Below are 15,905 nucleotides of genomic sequence, written 5' to 3'. Positions count from 1 at the left end.
GTATGTGCATCACGTTATTGCATCATTTTTAACGGGGTTATTCGCAGCAATGGTCCCTCAACTATACCCGTAGTTACACTTTGGTCCCTCAATTCAATTATTAGTTGCAGGGGTCACTCAACTAGGTGCTATGTTGCACCAGTAGTCCCTCCGTCAAACTCTGTTAAATTTTCTGTCAAAAATGAGGGTAATTTCGGAAATTCATCCACAACCCTCCATTGTCGCAACCCAATCCTTGCTTCTCCTCTCTTGTACCAAAATCTGGGCAGAAAAAAGAAAAGAGGAAGACAACTCAATTACTTCTCCTCCCTTGTACCAAACTCGCCACCCAATCCTTCCTCCCACCCCAACCCAGCACTCACTGTAAACCATCAACCATAAACATCCATCAATTTCTCTGTTTTTATATTTTGATTTTTCTATTCGTTTTTTATAAACCATCACCGTCAATTTCACATCACCTGAAATGGCGCCGGCGTCAACTCTACGACTGGGTTTTCTTGTTTATGTTGCAGTGGTTTAGGTGCCTTTCTCCTCTTCCCTCTATGGTCCTGTTCATGGAACTCCCTATCCATCAGATTGTTGATGGGCTTCTTAACATGATGTTCACAAAGATTAGTAGAGGAGGGGCAGAAGAAAGAAGAGGCGGAGCATATCCAGATAACAAACGTGTTATTGCTGCACTTTGACAGAAGACGAAAAGAAACAAAACTCTGCTCAAACGAACTCATGTATAACTTTCTCTCTCATAAAAGAAGTCTACACACCAAATTGGCAGCAAAAACATAAGCAAATCTGGAGATGCACGGTGCACCCATTTGCACATTCTCCTCCCAATTGAAAAGCCTAATCAAATTAAGAACAAAATCATTGCTGCAGATCTCAGATTATGTATCGGGACTGTACCTTCGTGCAACTTCTCGGAGCCAAAATCGTGAATTAAGTTCCACAGCTGTGAATGTCGTCGACCAACAGCTGCTAATCGTGAATTTAGCCTGCCTAGCCTCTAGGCGTGCAGAGGGTTTCTTTTGTTCTACACCAATGGGGCTGCAAATTTTAAGTTCGCTCAGAGAGAGAAAGAGAGAGAGACAAAGGGATTGTTGTGGAGGAGAGGGAGGGGTTGTAGATGAATTTCCAAACTTACCCTCACTTTTGACAGAAAATTTAACAGAATTTGACGGAGGGACTACTGGTGCAACATAGCATCTAGTTGAGTGACCCCTGCAACTAATAATTGAATTGAGGGACCGAAGTGTAACTACGGGTATAGTTGAGGGACCATTGCTACGAATAACCCTTTTTAACGTGATGCACTAAGTCTAAAACTTAACCACAAGGAAGAAACTATCAATTTGTAGACGGTGAAAACGAAGGCAAAAACTTGATGCTCAAAACGTCAAACCCCTGTTTTATAGTGTGGCGTACAAAATTTATTTCTCTTCAACATTCGTCCAATTGTGCCTATTGAGACGATCTCTCTCTGAAGTTCCCAGCTTCAGAATCAGAAGGGGGTGTAATATCCTATTCCAATCACACCCTAAAAATTACAAAGTACAAATACCATAAATTCAGTAATCCTACTCCAACCCCGCTATAAAAATTTTCCAATATTTGTTCGACGTTGAAAACGTCAAATCGCAGAAACGGGACTACAACACAACTAGAAAAAAATTATTGTTTTAAGTTTCAACTCAACTCCGGCCGAAATATCCTTCCATGAAGAAAACTACAACCCAAAGTTTGCTTCCAACTTCTGGATCTGGTTGAGGAAAATCCATGTCATCTGCATAATTAAACACCAACCAATCAGAATATCATCAACCAAAATGTGTCAGCAATTGAAACTAAATGAAACACCCTTGTTCCCCCAACAAAGTCAAAATGCGAGAGAAGAAAGAGAGAGACAGTACCATGACATGGGGGGCAATTCTAACACAATATACTGGAAACCCAGTGTAAAATTTCAATGGTCCTCCTGCTTTCAGGGTTTTCACGGCACAATCAAAAGAGCCAGTGTATGGATACTTCCCCTGAGCATCAGGTTGCATTTTCTGAATTTGGGTTTTCACATAATCAAAGGGCAAACTGCAAGCAGCAGCAAAAAATCCTGAAACACTACTGGCACCTACAAAGAGCAAGCAAGCACATGTCAATTCAGCATAAGCATATTTTAACAATGAAACAGAGGGAACGGGATGCATGAAACCAAGAGTAAGCAGAGAGAGAGATAGAGAGGATCATCATCAATACCCCTTCACTATTAAAATTCACAATATAAACAAGATGAACTCAACATCTGTATGTGGGCATAAGGTCATAATAAGGTTCAGCCAAGAAAATCTGTCCAAATTGTCAACAAATCAACCACCAACATTCGTAGTTATTGAAAACAATGTTGTTTAATAGTAAAGTTTGGAATTATAAAAACACAAACAGGGTGTTTTGGCTAGCTTAACTACAGTGCTCACTCCAAATCTTTCCTCACATAAAAGGAAAACCTGCCCTAACATATGAAGTCCATTACTCTTCATTCCATGTTAACAATACTGGATTCCTCACAAAGAGGATTAGTCAAATATACAGAGTAGATTGAATAAATAGTTCTGAAATCAGTAAAAGTTAGCCAAATAAAACCTCATTTCAATTACACCCAAAATAGTCTAAAGTAAAAAACAATTATATTTATAGTCTCTTACCCAAGATTGTAGTAGCTTCACCAAATCCAAGGGAATCCTTGAAAAACTCAACACTTTGATCATAAGAAGCAAGCATTCCCATGTTTAATGCCATTGCTCTAACTACAGTAGGGCCTGCACCTTTCCAAAGTGCCAAAACCCCTTCATCTGAAACAATACGATAGAGAGCATGGAAAGCATTTGTGTAGTGACGGCGCTGAGCAGCAGGCAAAGTGGCATCGGCCTGCATACGAATGAGTGCTAAATCTGCTGGACTTCCAACAGATGCTCCAATGGCACCAGCAGTTAGCCCACACAAGGCTTTCTGGTATAGAGGTAGGGGCTTCCCATCATTGGCCTCAATTGCTTTGTTTGTCAGAATCCTAAACAAGTTTATCAGATTAACAATGTTATTATCTAATAAACGATGTACATATAAATGAAAATACCACATGATAAACTTACTTAACAATATCATCAGATTAACAATGTTATTATCTAATAAACGATGTACATATAAATGAAAATACCACATGATAAACTTACTTAACAATATCAAGCAAATGAAACTAAACGTAAGTGAAGCTTTAAATAAACAAATTTAAAAGCTATAAAATATAGATTATGCAATTTCACTTAAGTCTGAATGCTGCAAAAGACCCACCTGAATGATCCAAGACGAGCTGTGGTATATGTGGCTTGTCTTAGCAGTCCAGCAGAGAGTCCCTGCTCATAGGATTTCCATTTAGAAAACAAATATTGTAACGTATGAACTTAAGCCAATCAATCAAACAAAAAAACAAAACAAAAACTTATGTCAATAAAAAACATCCATCCACATTTTGAACCTCAAATCTGACAAAAAATACCTAAAATTGAATTTGGATCTGTGAATCAGAGAGAAGGGATTTGGAATACAAATTGGTCGGATGTAATATAAAATGACAAAACTTGTGATGTTAGTTAAATTCAACGATGTACTAAAACTTAAAAAGACGATGAATTTGATGATGGCTTGGTAATGTGTACTATTTGAAACTGTATCAAGTGATACTGCAGAAAGGACTTATCTTTCTTTTTATATTCAGCATAAAACTTCAATGAAGATCCTTACACATAAATACTCACCTCCCAACTGAAGTATATGTTAATGTCTCAACTTGTAAATGATGAAACAACCTTTATAATCTCGCTCAGCCTAACCTAACATTATAGCTTGAATCAAAACATCATGCATCTCTGATTGGCAGTGAGAGCCTGAATCATAACCCATACCTAAAAGTAAGAAACTTTACTGGTACAAATTCAAATCTATATAAGGTCCTCAACTTTAACGGATCTTAGAAGCATCATCACTTGATTCAAAACCTCATTTCAGCAATGGATCAACAAGATACATGAAACAAAACTCAAGTTCTAATCACGTTTAAAATACATACCTTATACAAAGCACCGATACCCTCCTCCTTAATCATGTTCCTGGTGACCTGGGCCGCCGATCCCTGACCCAATTGAATTCTCACCTGCACCAACCCAAGATAAGAAGAACCATTAAAGTGTCAGCCCCATTTAACCACATTACTGCACTAAACTAAACTAAACCTTTCAAAAAGACCCAGAAATCGCAGATCTAAAAATCATCAAAGAAACTCGTTATCAGCTCAAAAATTAAAGTGGGAACCAGCTAACACGAAATAACAAACATGGGTTTACTACAAATCGCTAAATTCATACCTTGATCATATCGACTGGTTGGATAACACAGGTAGCAAGCATACCAGAGGTTCCGCCATTGACGAAGGGCTTAATGGTGGGCCAAACACCAGACTTGGGCTTATTTTTGTCTCCCATATTTGGATTTGAAGTGAGATAGTGAGAGCTCGAAGGGAGAGAAAGGGGAGATGGGTTCCAAGCAGGCTGCTTTGGAGTTGCAGAAGAGGAGAAAACAAAGGAAAGCAAAGAGGCAATTTAACAGAGTACACTGCACCCACAACAAACCCTCTTCCTCCTTGCTTTCCTCAAGACCTGAAAATTATTATAATTAAAAATGAAAATGAAAATGGACAAGTTTATAGTATGACCTTAGATGTCTACCAAATTACAATGTCAGAGAATCACGTTTTTTTTTTTAGGCCGACTGTGCTTTAAAGGTTGGGTGACTTTACTTGATTTATTGTTTTTTTTTTGTCAAATTATTTTAAGCCCACACTATTCTTTTTCTCGATAGGAAAATGCTCTTTTTTTTTCTTTTGTACAAAAGGTTTAAAATCAAATCTTATAACAAAAATGTTTAAAATCAAATTAATTGTGAAAATAAAAATTAATAACAAATAAAATAGCAATTTCATAAATAAAAAAATTTCTGACCGACTATCCTACAATTGGTTCAAATCAAATCACCCTCATCAAGTATGTTTTCGGCCGACTATTCTACAATTAGTTGATTATTAATTATTTGTCTAGCGTTACATTATAAGTAAACCCAAAAAATAATTATTATTCAATAATAAAAGTATAAATGCAACCAAGGTGGTTGGTGTGAGTGGTTCGGCACTCTCATTCCTTAAGAGAGGTCAGGGGTTCGATCCCTGCTCTCGTACGGAGTCACCACTTTGGCCAACACTTTACCCCTTACAGGCCGACCCGGTGTGAGTGGGGATTAGTCTGAGTTGTGGTTAAGACTTAAAGGTGCCATCCATAGTTGGGGCCTATCCAGGACCACCTTATGGTTCAGACAAAAAAAAAAAAGTATAAATGCGAATGCAAGTCATTTATTGATCTCCCAACAAAACCTCATAAGCTTCCACTACATGGTCTCAAAATTAAAATCCACGAAATCAGATTCAAAACTCCAAACTATTAATAAATAAAAAACCAAAATTAGGAAGAGTATTTTAATAATTAATTTGTCACTTTTGGAAAGATTGCTCGAACTATTAGTTTTCAACTAGTATATATTACTAACTCTATGGAAAACAACTAATATGTCAAAAACAACCTGTTGTTTTCGTGCAACTAGGGCAACAATTTTATTCTTGCTTTTCCAGTTGATATAGAATATACAAACCAAGCTTGATGTTGATGTTTTTAAATTGCCAATACACTAGAATATCTTCAACCAATAGAACACTTATTTTGATTCAACTGAGGACTTTGAAAAAATAACAAAATGTTATAAGGGTCTCCTCCAAAGTAGGGAGTCACAATTGGATTGTTGATTAAAGGGTAGAATAGGGAGCACATTAGAACTGATTTTTCTCAGTCTCCTTTTTATTTAGTTAAGAGGCTTTCTAAACCCTTGAAAATGCTGTAAGATGCGAAAATGAAAATTGATTGAGTCAAATAGTTATAAGGGTTTTTTTTGGATATAAAGAGGTTAAAGTAAATGATTTAAGTTACGAGAAAGTTTATTGTCATAATTCAAAATTAATTATGTTAAATCACGATCTTCGGATTGGGAAGAACTCTAAAATTTAGTTGGCTAGTGAGCTCTAAGTTTAAACATTTCCAAATGTCATTACTACTACATTTGGAATACAATGTAGTTTGTTTTGTTTTTTCAATTGAATACAATGTAGTTAATATGAAATGACCCCCAACATAATATATTGCATTTTGAATCTGAAATCTAGGTCACATTTTATTATAAACACATGGATAGAGCCGTCATTTCACTAGTTGTGGGTTGGTGTTGCCTTTTTCTTTCCCCTTTCAAACAAATCTGAGAGAGAGTGTGTGTAGCAACATTGACTTTCTGTTAAGACTCTAACGAGTTGGAGGGAAGTTGAATGCATTATGCATTGTTTGGCTTCTTTTTTCTTTAATTGTTGGGTCAATGCATTAATTTTTTTTCTTCATAGCTTGGCTTAGACTACAGTTTACATGTAAAGTCACTTTTGTAAATATAATAATCTAAGCAACTGGGAAATGGGAAATGACGTTGAAACTATATTGATTCATGCATATTACAAAAGTGACGATATTTCCCGCGGGGGGGGGGGATGATCATTTGATGCCCTTCCAAAAGAAAGAAAGAAAGAAAGAAAGAAAGAAATAAATAAATGAAGTGATGTTGGGAGGGTATTTTGGGAAAATCAAAGGTTGGGATCAATGACGCCCAATTGCCCATTTGCTCCTTTGCCCGCCTCACGCACGCACGATCACGAGAACCTCAGCTCTCAGCTTATCCAACCAATCCCGTAAATGACAAAGTTGTCCCTGTGGCGGAGTAATATTTAGAGCATTTACTCTCACACCGCACCACCCAAAAAGATGGTTGGATTTTTGTTTCAATACACGTGGTGACGTGGTCATGGTCCCTCTATGTAAATAATCAACTTCAATATATGCCATTGTTCAGAACTTGAGAGATGGGTGATTAAATAAGAGGAGTGTGTTTGTTCGCGCGTGATATGGCATGCAACTTGCTAGGTATCTCACTTTTTTGTGTTGGTTGTTCTTTTTTGTGTGTTTGTTCTTGTTATAATTTACGGGGATAGAGATTCAAACTCATGTTGAGTGTCGAGCGCAAGAAGACGGACATACTAATTTAGTAAACTAGCATCCTATCCCACAATTGATGCTCTTATTGGAATTGACAATAAGAGCATGGTCATTAAATTGGACAAGGTATAATGTAAGACGAGGATATTACTTACTATTAGTCATTTCATTAAGACGAGTATACTCATTAAATTGGTCAACGTACATATATATTATATGTTGACTGTGCCGGTGAAGTTTTGAAGCCCGCCCATTGAAAACAATGAATGCAACTTTGAAAGCCCATTGAACCATGGCCCATGCCTTAACCCACTTTGCATGCACGCATACAATATTGTTATTTGGGCTATGCGATTCATAGGTTTGGCGTAAAATTATGCTTGAAGGTGATTCGAAGCTTATCATTGATTGTGTTAATCAGGTGGTAGCTTCCCCATGAAGTATCAAGCTTTTGATCAAGGACATCCTCCTGCTTTGTTCTCTTTGTGATGATGTATCTTGCAAACATGTTTACAGGGAAGCAAACTTTATAGTTGATGGCCTTGCTAATTTGGGTCATAGTCTTTCGCTGTCCGTCAAAGATTTGGGAGAATGGTCTTCCCCTTAGACGTCTTCCTCTTCCTATCATTTTGATCTATTCGGGCCTGCGTGGCCGCGTGGTTTTTCTTTGTAATTGAACTCTTTTTCGTTCAAAAAAAGAAGAAAAAAAAAGCATGCCAATGTCATACATCAACATTAATTAATGGGTGAGTAGACAGCCTAGCCTTCAACCTTCATAATATTTTAAATTAAAATGAATCTATTTATATAAAATAAAATAAAAAAACCCTATTAAAATGGACCTATTTGTGAAAAGTCAATATCACCGTGAATTTTCACTTATAATAATAGAAAAGTTGCACTCATTTATATATATCTTTGATGTGTGAATTACTCTTACATACTCAAACAAACTTATATACTTTTTGTGAAAAAATTTGGAGAAAAGAAAACATAGGAAGGTGGATGGTATCATGGTGTGTTAAGAAACAAAGATTATAAAATGCATTATTAGTTTTAGTTCATATAGAAATTTGAAAAAAGAGTTAAATATATAACTGAGAGAAACAGCAAATAATTAATTACCAAAAATATAATTATTAACCGACAAGAATTTTATAAGAAAAAGGCAAAACCAACAAAAGCCTAAAATATCTATCGGATTCGGACCCCAAAAATAAGAATAATATGAGAAACCAGCCAGCAGTAACAACAACAGCTAATCACACTTGAAAAAGACGCTTTGGGCTTGCTTGCACATGGACCAGCTGGGTCCGCCAACTTTTTCAACTTACCCATATTACCCTTGCTTCTCAAAACCAACCCTATCTTATTATAGTAATTTTCGATCCTCCTGAGTCCTGCACTGCATGAGTGAGTCGGCAGCACATGACCCGTTCTTTTCTTGGTCATATCCGAAAAGGGCAAAGGAGTCAATAGGCATAAGTCAACAGAAAATGTTGACGTAAGGGGAGGTGGGACCTAGGGTTAGCCTGGCGCCAAATGGCAGATGGGAGGGAGAGCTGTCTATTTTTCCTCTTTTAGCAGCGGACTTCAAATCTTTGTCCATTCCCATTTTATCGAAAAAGGGCAAAACACACACACAAAACCCACACCTGCATACACCCACACAACACCAACAGAGAGAGAGAAAGAGAGAAAAAGAGAGAGAGGCGTTCAGGTCATATAGTTTCAATTTTTTTCAGAGAAACGGAAGGATCAAAGCAAAAGAGATGAGGGAGATTATAAGCATACATATTGGGCAAGCTGGAATTCAGGTGGGGAATTCATGTTGGGAACTCTATTGTCTTGAGCATGGAATTCAACCCGATGGTCAGATGCCTAGGTCAGTTTATATACTTTTTTAAAAATTTATATATATATATTCCATAATATGTGTACTTGTTTGTGTGTGTATGTATGTAATTTTCGGTGGGTTTTGTCTAATGGTAGATGATGAATATGTTTTTGAGTCTGACTTTACTATTAATGTATGGATTATTGGGATTTCTTGGCATAGTTGTCTTTTAATATATAGGTGTTTGAGAACTTCCTGTGTATACTAGGGTTTGCAGATGTGTCACTATATTTATCTCTTTATTTGTGGATGAATCTATATATTGCATTGGTATTTTGTTGAATTTCTTTTGAATAAACTTTTATGGATCTAAACTGCAGAATGGGATTTTGGAAATGTATTCAATTGAAAACAAAAAGCAGCATAAAACAATTACAATAGATTTCACTTCAATCCGATTGATGGATGGTGTGTATTTGCTTTCTTTGCAAGGTTGTTGTTACTGATATGTCATCAATTGAGACAGCATCAAGGAACTTAGCTTCATATTCTATGGTTTTGTGAGAGGTACTGTAATAGTAATGATAAAACTTTGTTGATTTGAAAATAATAGTAACAAGTAAAACTCTATTGAATTTTTTTCCTCTGAGTTCATGGATTTTTTTTTTAATAACATCATCTTATAGCAGACGATGAGGCGCTTGAAATGTGAACTGAAGCTTTTAAATTTGTTGGCCCATTCAAAACTGTGTTTTGTGTTGTCCATGTGCTTGCAATTTTAAGTTTTAATGTGTAGATAATTGAGTGCCTAATGGAAAGTTATGGTTTTGTGTCTTCAAAGTGATGCCTCAGTGGGTGTTGGCCGCGATGCTTTCAATACCTTCTTCAGTGAGACTGGATCAGGCAAGCATGTCCCTAGGGCCATATTTGTCGATTTGGAACCAACTGTTATTGATGAAGTAAGGACTGGGACTTACCGCCAACTCTTCCACCCTGAGCAGCTCATTTCTGGGAAAGAAGATGCTGCTAATAATTTTGCAAGAGGACACTATACAGGTAATAAATGCTGCATCAAAATTACATTACTGAACTCTTTTATTACGTTAATCTCATTGAATTAGCCTTTATGGTTGTCTTCTGCAGTCGGAAAGGAAATTGTAGATCTCTGCCTTGATCGAGTAAGGAAATTGGCTGATAATTGCACTGGTTTACAAGGATTTTTGGTGTTCAATGCTGTTGGTGGTGGTACTGGTTCTGGTTTGGGGTCCTTGCTGTTAGAACGGTTGTCTGTAGATTATGGAAAGAAGTCAAAGCTTGGATTCACCATCTATCCTTCTCCGCAGGTACTTACATCTACAAATATTATGATTTTATGCTCACCTGCATAAGTTCATGCAGTTTCTTATTCACGCTTGGCAGATGAAACAGGATTTTAGAAATGGCCATCCTCAAACATTTCTTCTAGACTGTTCTGTTATTGAAGAATATTTCTATTTATATGTTGGCTTATATCCGATACAATAAAATTAACAGCACTAATTAGTTCAATAATGTGGAGCTCATCTATGGCTTAATTCTTTTGCATTACAGGTTTCAACAGCAGTTGTCGAGCCTTACAATAGTGTTCTCTCTACTCATTCCCTCCTTGAACACACAGATGTATCTGTGCTCTTGGACAATGAAGCTATCTATGACATTTGCAGGAGATCTCTAGACATCGAGAGACCAACTTACACCAATCTGAACAGATTGATATCGCAAGTCATATCATCTTTGACAACATCATTGAGATTTGATGGAGCCATTAATGTTGATGTCACAGAGTTCCAGACTAACCTTGTACCATATCCCCGAATTCATTTCATGCTTTCCTCATATGCTCCAGTTATCTCAGCTGAAAAGGCATACCACGAGCAGATCTCTATACCTGAGATCACAAATGCAGTTTTTGAGCCCTCAAGCATGATGGCCAAGTGTGATCCCAGGCATGGAAAATACATGGCCTGCTGCTTAATGTACAGGGGGGATGTTGTCCCCAAGGATGTTAATGCTGCAGTTGCTACTATCAAAACAAAAAGGACTGTACAGTTTGTTGACTGGTAAGAACAATGCCTAAGGAGGAAAAATAGTAATTTGTTTATTTTTCTTTTTTTGAAATTATATCCAGGGTTGTTGATCTAATGACTTTTGTGGCTGGATTCTGCAGGTGCCCAACAGGCTTCAAATGCGGCATTAACTATCAGCCTCCGACAGTTGTACCGGGGGGTGATCTTGCCAAGGTGCAGCGAGCAGTATGCATGATCAGCAACAACACAGCAGTGGCTGAGGTGTTCTCACGCATTGACCACAAATTTGATCTCATGTATTCGAAGAGGGCATTCGTTCACTGGTATGTTGGTGAAGGCATGGAAGAAGGAGAGTTTTCTGAAGCTCGTGAAGATCTGGCTGCTCTAGAGAAAGATTACGAGGAAGTTGGTGCTGAAGGTGTAGATGATGAAGAGGGGGGAAGTGAAGATTACTGATGTTGTGGTTATGCAAGACAAAGAGCCGTTTCATCCATCTTCAACTATCTCTCTTCCTTTTGCTGTGTAGTACAAAAGTATCCATCTTCATGTTGTGAAATTGTCACAATTGTCATTATGTTCTGCTTATGTGTTTAGTTTTTGGTATAATGAAGTGACATTTTAAAAAATCTGAATGGTTTATGGTTCTATTTCACAAATATCACGTTTCCTTTTTGTCACACATGCATTTGATTGGCTTCAAAAGCCACATCAATTCGTTCATATATTTTGGCTTTCACCATTTGGCAGCTGTAGCCTGTATGATGTTTAAAAACCCATAAACCTGGTTGATTAGTTCTGGACAAGTAAGAAATACTCGTATTTATGCCCTCCATTGTTGCATTGCATAGGAACCGTAATCCTACCCCTTAACCTTTCGTTCCTCAACTCTACAAAACTCCTACCTGAACTCAGCCAAGTTAATTAAGTTGAGGATGATATTGGTGTAACATCGGCAGCTCTTAACAAAAGGCGAAGACATGTCAAGTCGGCACGACCTCTAATAGCAGATCTCCCTGTAAATGCCGGCTGTTTGAAGCCAAGCCATTTCGCAACCACAGAGTTCAGTCCATGACGCCCAACCAAGACCTTTTCAATCAAGGCGTTGATATTGTAAGTGATATAGATTCAAGATACTTATACGTATAATCGAAAGAATTAGAACATCCAACCTAAAACAAAATTGATAACGGTGGATGGAAAGGCGGCCTAAAACATTGTATATATAGAGTAAGGCAAGGCTTTGCATTCTCTCAGCAATAAGAAGTTTATATAGTTAATGGTGTACAATGTGCAGCTATCAAGGTTGAGATGTTGTTATGCACCAGATGCTAAAAGTTATAGATATGAATCTGATTAGTCTACCTTGGCTTTGAGGATGGTTCTATCAGCAAGATGAACCAGCTTAAAATAGCCCGATTCGTCAATTGAAACCACCTTGGATGAGAACCTGATGGATGGTGCCACTGGGGAGCTCATTCCAACAACAAGTTCCTTTTCACACATCGAACTTCATGATCTCCGCTGTTAAACTCTCAAATTCTCAGTCATCTGAGCATGCAGTTAATAGTCTTGTTAAAAAAACAGGAAAACAATATTCTTGGGTCGAAAAGTATGCGAAAATGAGATGCATGCAGCAACTAGAGGATTAGTAACTTAAGACTGCCCTACTGATAAACTTACTTTTTTCCCCTGGCCTTAAATGAAACTTGATACAAATTATATTGTATATGCAGAGGAAGTATCATTGCATTTAAGAGATGCTGAGCTTCCCACAATCAAAATCTGCCTTCTTCAACAACAAACCAGCCAGGATTGGAGATAAACATTTGTCCCTGAACAAGTTCATAAATTTTCCGTTACTCTCTTGTAAGAAACCAACCACATATATTAGATCAAAGCTTCTCCATGTTCAACCCCATCCCAATAAACATTTGTATCATGTTCAACCCCATCCCAATAAACATTTGTATCATCACAAAAAGGTTTTGGTTCAATTGGGACAGTCTAGCAGGCCATGGCGGATCCGAGTGGCACCGACCCGTTATCCTTCCACTGCCACGAGCGGCAGGTAATCGTTGCTCTGTGAAACCAGCCTTACGCAGTATCCTCCACTCTAGAAACCCAGTGACCCAGAGCCTTCGCTCAAGCCACAAGGTTCAACTCCTGGCTTGGAATGGGCGGGCCAGAAGATAGCCAACCCGAACCCGACCAGCTAATGCTGGGCCAATGTTCCAACACCTCAAAGCCCCCACTCGGGTTACAAGCTCGCGTTAAGAAGCTCAGCGATACAACCTCCTCGTGTTAGGTTTATAAAGTGTAGTTTTTTATATCAACCGAGCGATGTGGGATAAGTTGCAGGAGCGAGTGCCTCGTCTTAAGATAAGATCTTGGCCTTCAGATAACGACTTGACTTTCGCAAGGGTTTTTTTTAGGGAAAAATAGAGATAAAAAGGAAAGATTAGTCTACCTTGGCTTTGAGGATGGTCCCGTCTGCAAGATGCACCAGCTTAAAGTAGCCCGATTCGTCAACGGAAACCACCTTGGATGAGAACCTGATGGTGCCACTAGGGAGTTCATTTGCAAGGCCTTCCAACTAAGTTCCTCACGCATCGAACTTCATGGTCTCCGCGGCACATCATTTAGAGTCTCAATCATTTGAGCATGCTTGAATATTGATACTAACAAAATCAATGAAATAGAAGCAAAGTGATAGAATCTAGCAAACAATTGATATCCAATATTAAGCATCAGTAAGAAATACTTTTAGCACTTATACTATTGATATACTTACTGTTTTCCTTCGGCCTTAAATGACTTCTCAAACGTTTGAAGCCCTGTAATTCTTGAGGAAGTCACATTCCTGTACATTCAAATCTCTGCAATCAGTTTCGTGCGTGAAAAAGTAGAACTTAGTAAGTACCAACAAACATGTTAGAATTAGGATTGTATTCGCGCGGTCGAAATTGGCAGTTTGAGAATATAACATGTTAGGATAGTTGAAGGGGCAAGAGAGAGTGATGCATGGAGAGAAAATTACCCGTCAAGTGTGACATGTTGTTGGCGAAGAGAATCGGCAAGACCAAGGGCATCTAAGGCCTTCCATGCATTTGTCCATGTTGTGAATGCAAACCCTGTTGTCCTCAAACTATCAGATGATTCCAACACCAAGCTTCTAATCCCCAGCCTGCACCCAGAAATTTCAATTTTGCTTCCAACCATAGTAACAAATATATGAACCATGAACATTAACATGCGTGTATCTGAGAGAGAGAGAGAGAGAGAGAGAGAGAGAGAGAGAGAGAGAGAACCTGTGAAGTCCTAAGGATGTTGCAAGGCCAGAAATTCCAGCTCCCACAATCACAACTTCTGCTTCTGCTTCCATGTTGTACTTGATTATGCTCTGGAGACTCAGGCTTTTACTTCTTTTACTTGGGTTTTGATACAGTGTGGAAAGAGAAGAACAAAGATACACAGAAGAGACCAATGAGAATGAGAGATGACTATACCATTCATATTCGTGATGGGGATGTAAAGGACAGGCATAATTGAGCTGAAGATGACGATGAGGATGACGAATGATTGGCGGTCAATACTGACAGCAGCAGACAGTGTTTGGGTTTGATAAACAAACAAAAAAAAGAGGACCCGCGGAACATTAATAAAACAGAGTCATGTCAAATTAAGTATAGCCGCTCGGCTTTACTATTTTTAAAAATAAAAAATACAAAACCGAGTATAGCCGAACGGCTCTACTATTTATAAATAAGAACCGAGCATAGCCGTGCGGCTATACTATTTATAAAAAGAACCCGCCGTGGGGCTAGTCGAGCACGTGCCAAAATAAATATAGCCGCGCGGCTATACTCTTATTAGAAACATTGATAAAACCGAGTATAGCCGATCGGCTATACTATTAAAAATAAAATAAAAACCGGGTATAGCCGAGTGGCTATAATATTTATAAATATAAATAAAACCCCCTAGTAATTAGGGGCCATGTGTCAAAATAAGTATAGCCGGTCGGCTATACTGGTAAATACATTATATTTAAAGGACCACCTTTTATCTTTTGTAATTTTCCTGCATCTCTTTTCTTCATTTTTGTTTCACATCTCCGTCTTCCTTTTCATTATTTAATGGAAAAACATAAACAAACAAGGACATACCACAACGGTTATTTAAGTGCATAAAAAAACACAATGGTTATTTAAAGTTGTTGGATTTTTAGGGTGAAGAGGTGAACAACAATGTGATTTTATTTATTCCACAATAGATGGGTACAAGTTTTATACAAGACTAGGCTTTGTGGCCTTCAACAACTAGAAATTGTTTACTAGGCTTATTGGCCTTTTTCACTTTTTGTTGGCTATTTGGCCTTTTTTCTCTCTTAGCTTTTGTACAAGAGACATCATCTATTTATACACAAAAGCTGCCGCCATTGTCCTGCCTCCATTGTCCATGTCCATGGCTTCTTCTCATAGCCACTACATTATAATATTATTACTTTACAAGATTTTTATTAAGAATTTTCTAGGAGCTTACAACAATTATTAAAGCTTTAACTTTGGTAGACTTTTCTTGAGTTTTCTAATTTTTTCTAGATTTTTCTAAACTCTTCAAGTGTGTATTAAATTTAACAAAAGTTTTGAATTTTTTCTAGTGTTGACAAAACCCAATTTGTAGGTCAGGTGAGGTGATATGAAATCCTTGTATGAGGCAATTTAGTGAAGACAAATTATATAACATAATATAACCACCAAGGGAATGAAGAATATCTTGCAGTATCAGAAGAATCCACCACCAACCTCAACTGCTGGATCAAAC

General features: G+C 37.7%; 3 protein-coding genes and 1 non-coding gene across 6 annotated transcripts; 1 reads left to right on the top strand and 3 right to left on the bottom strand.

The window, feature by feature from the left end:
• Nucleotides 1-1,381: 1,381 nt before the first annotated feature.
• LOC110758994 (Mitochondrial substrate carrier family protein) lies at nucleotides 1,382-4,697 on the bottom strand. Its single transcript, XM_021960986.2, has 6 exons — nucleotides 4,410-4,697; nucleotides 4,115-4,198; nucleotides 3,340-3,401; nucleotides 2,697-3,058; nucleotides 1,911-2,125; nucleotides 1,382-1,783 (listed from the first exon to the last, which is right to left on the bottom strand). Exons 1-6 carry the CDS (start codon nucleotides 4,524-4,526, stop codon nucleotides 1,727-1,729), a joined length of 897 nt encoding a protein of 298 aa, XP_021816678.1. The 5' UTR covers nucleotides 4,527-4,697; the 3' UTR covers nucleotides 1,382-1,726.
• Nucleotides 4,698-8,807: 4,110 nt separating this feature from the next.
• Nucleotides 8,808-11,760, top strand: LOC110758993 (tubulin alpha-3 chain). Of its 2 annotated transcripts, none has more exons than XM_021960984.2 (5): nucleotides 8,808-9,063; nucleotides 9,857-10,071; nucleotides 10,159-10,358; nucleotides 10,606-11,114; nucleotides 11,222-11,760. In XM_021960984.2, exons 1-5 carry the CDS (start codon nucleotides 8,951-8,953, stop codon nucleotides 11,535-11,537), a joined length of 1,353 nt encoding a protein of 450 aa, XP_021816676.1. In that variant the 5' UTR covers nucleotides 8,808-8,950; the 3' UTR covers nucleotides 11,538-11,760. The 2 variants fall into 2 exon arrangements, with proteins under 2 accessions (XP_021816676.1, XP_088110574.1); XM_088254448.1 differs by having other exon boundaries at nucleotides 8,809-9,063; nucleotides 9,868-10,071.
• Nucleotides 10,977-14,572, bottom strand: LOC110758984 (monooxygenase 2-like). Of its 2 annotated transcripts, XM_088254449.1 has the most exons (7): nucleotides 14,390-14,572; nucleotides 14,119-14,265; nucleotides 13,873-13,941; nucleotides 13,549-13,759; nucleotides 12,762-12,913; nucleotides 12,444-12,629; nucleotides 10,977-12,167 (listed from the first exon to the last, which is right to left on the bottom strand). In XM_088254449.1, exons 1-4 carry the CDS (start codon nucleotides 14,461-14,463, stop codon nucleotides 13,729-13,731), a joined length of 321 nt encoding a protein of 106 aa, XP_088110575.1. In that variant the 5' UTR covers nucleotides 14,464-14,572; the 3' UTR covers nucleotides 10,977-12,167; nucleotides 12,444-12,629; nucleotides 12,762-12,913; nucleotides 13,549-13,728. The 2 variants fall into 2 exon arrangements, with proteins under 2 accessions (XP_088110575.1, XP_088110576.1); XM_088254450.1 differs by lacking the exon at nucleotides 10,977-12,167 and having other exon boundaries at nucleotides 12,188-12,629; nucleotides 13,549-13,745.
• LOC148294171 (signal recognition particle RNA) lies at nucleotides 13,060-13,365 on the bottom strand. Its single transcript, XR_015836945.1, has one exon.
• Nucleotides 14,573-15,905: the final 1,333 nt, after the last annotated feature.

Source organism: Prunus avium, chromosome 6 (assembly GCF_965620075.1).
Source record: "Prunus avium chromosome 6, drPruAviu1.hap1.1, whole genome shotgun sequence".
Classification (NCBI taxonomy): Eukaryota; Viridiplantae; Streptophyta; class Magnoliopsida; order Rosales; family Rosaceae; genus Prunus; species Prunus avium.
The sequence above is the reverse complement of the archived record's forward strand: the minus strand, read 5'-3'. Positions and strand labels throughout refer to the sequence as shown.

Bases quoted from the DNA above. Each gene is read 5' to 3' on its own strand.
- LOC110758994 (XM_021960986.2), bottom strand. From the start codon at position 4,526: ATGGGAGACAAAAATAAGCCCAAGTCTGGTGTTTGGCCCACCATTAAG. The intron at 3,059-3,339 runs GTGGGTCTTTTG...AAACTTGTTTAG, and splicing joins GCTCGTCTTGGATCATTCAG to GATTCTGACAAACAAAGCAA. The intron at 2,126-2,696 runs GTAAGAGACTAT...TGCTCTTTGTAG, and splicing joins TGAAGCTACTACAATCTTGG to GTGCCAGTAGTGTTTCAGGA.
- LOC110758993 (XM_021960984.2), top strand. From the start codon at position 8,951: ATGAGGGAGATTATAAGCATACATATTGGGCAAGCTGGAATTCAGGTG. The intron at 10,072-10,158 runs GTAATAAATGCT...TGTCTTCTGCAG, and splicing joins TGCAAGAGGACACTATACAG to TCGGAAAGGAAATTGTAGAT. The intron at 11,115-11,221 runs GTAAGAACAATG...TGGATTCTGCAG, and splicing joins ACTGTACAGTTTGTTGACTG to GTGCCCAACAGGCTTCAAAT.
- LOC110758984 (XM_088254449.1), bottom strand. From the start codon at position 14,463: ATGGAAGCAGAAGCAGAAGTTGTGATTGTGGGAGCTGGAATTTCTGGC. The intron at 13,942-14,118 runs GTAATTTTCTCT...TTGAATGTACAG, and splicing joins CAACATGTCACACTTGACGG to GAATGTGACTTCCTCAAGAA. The intron at 13,760-13,872 runs GTAAGTATATCA...TGATTTTGTTAG, and splicing joins TTTAAGGCCGAAGGAAAACA to TATCAATATTCAAGCATGCT.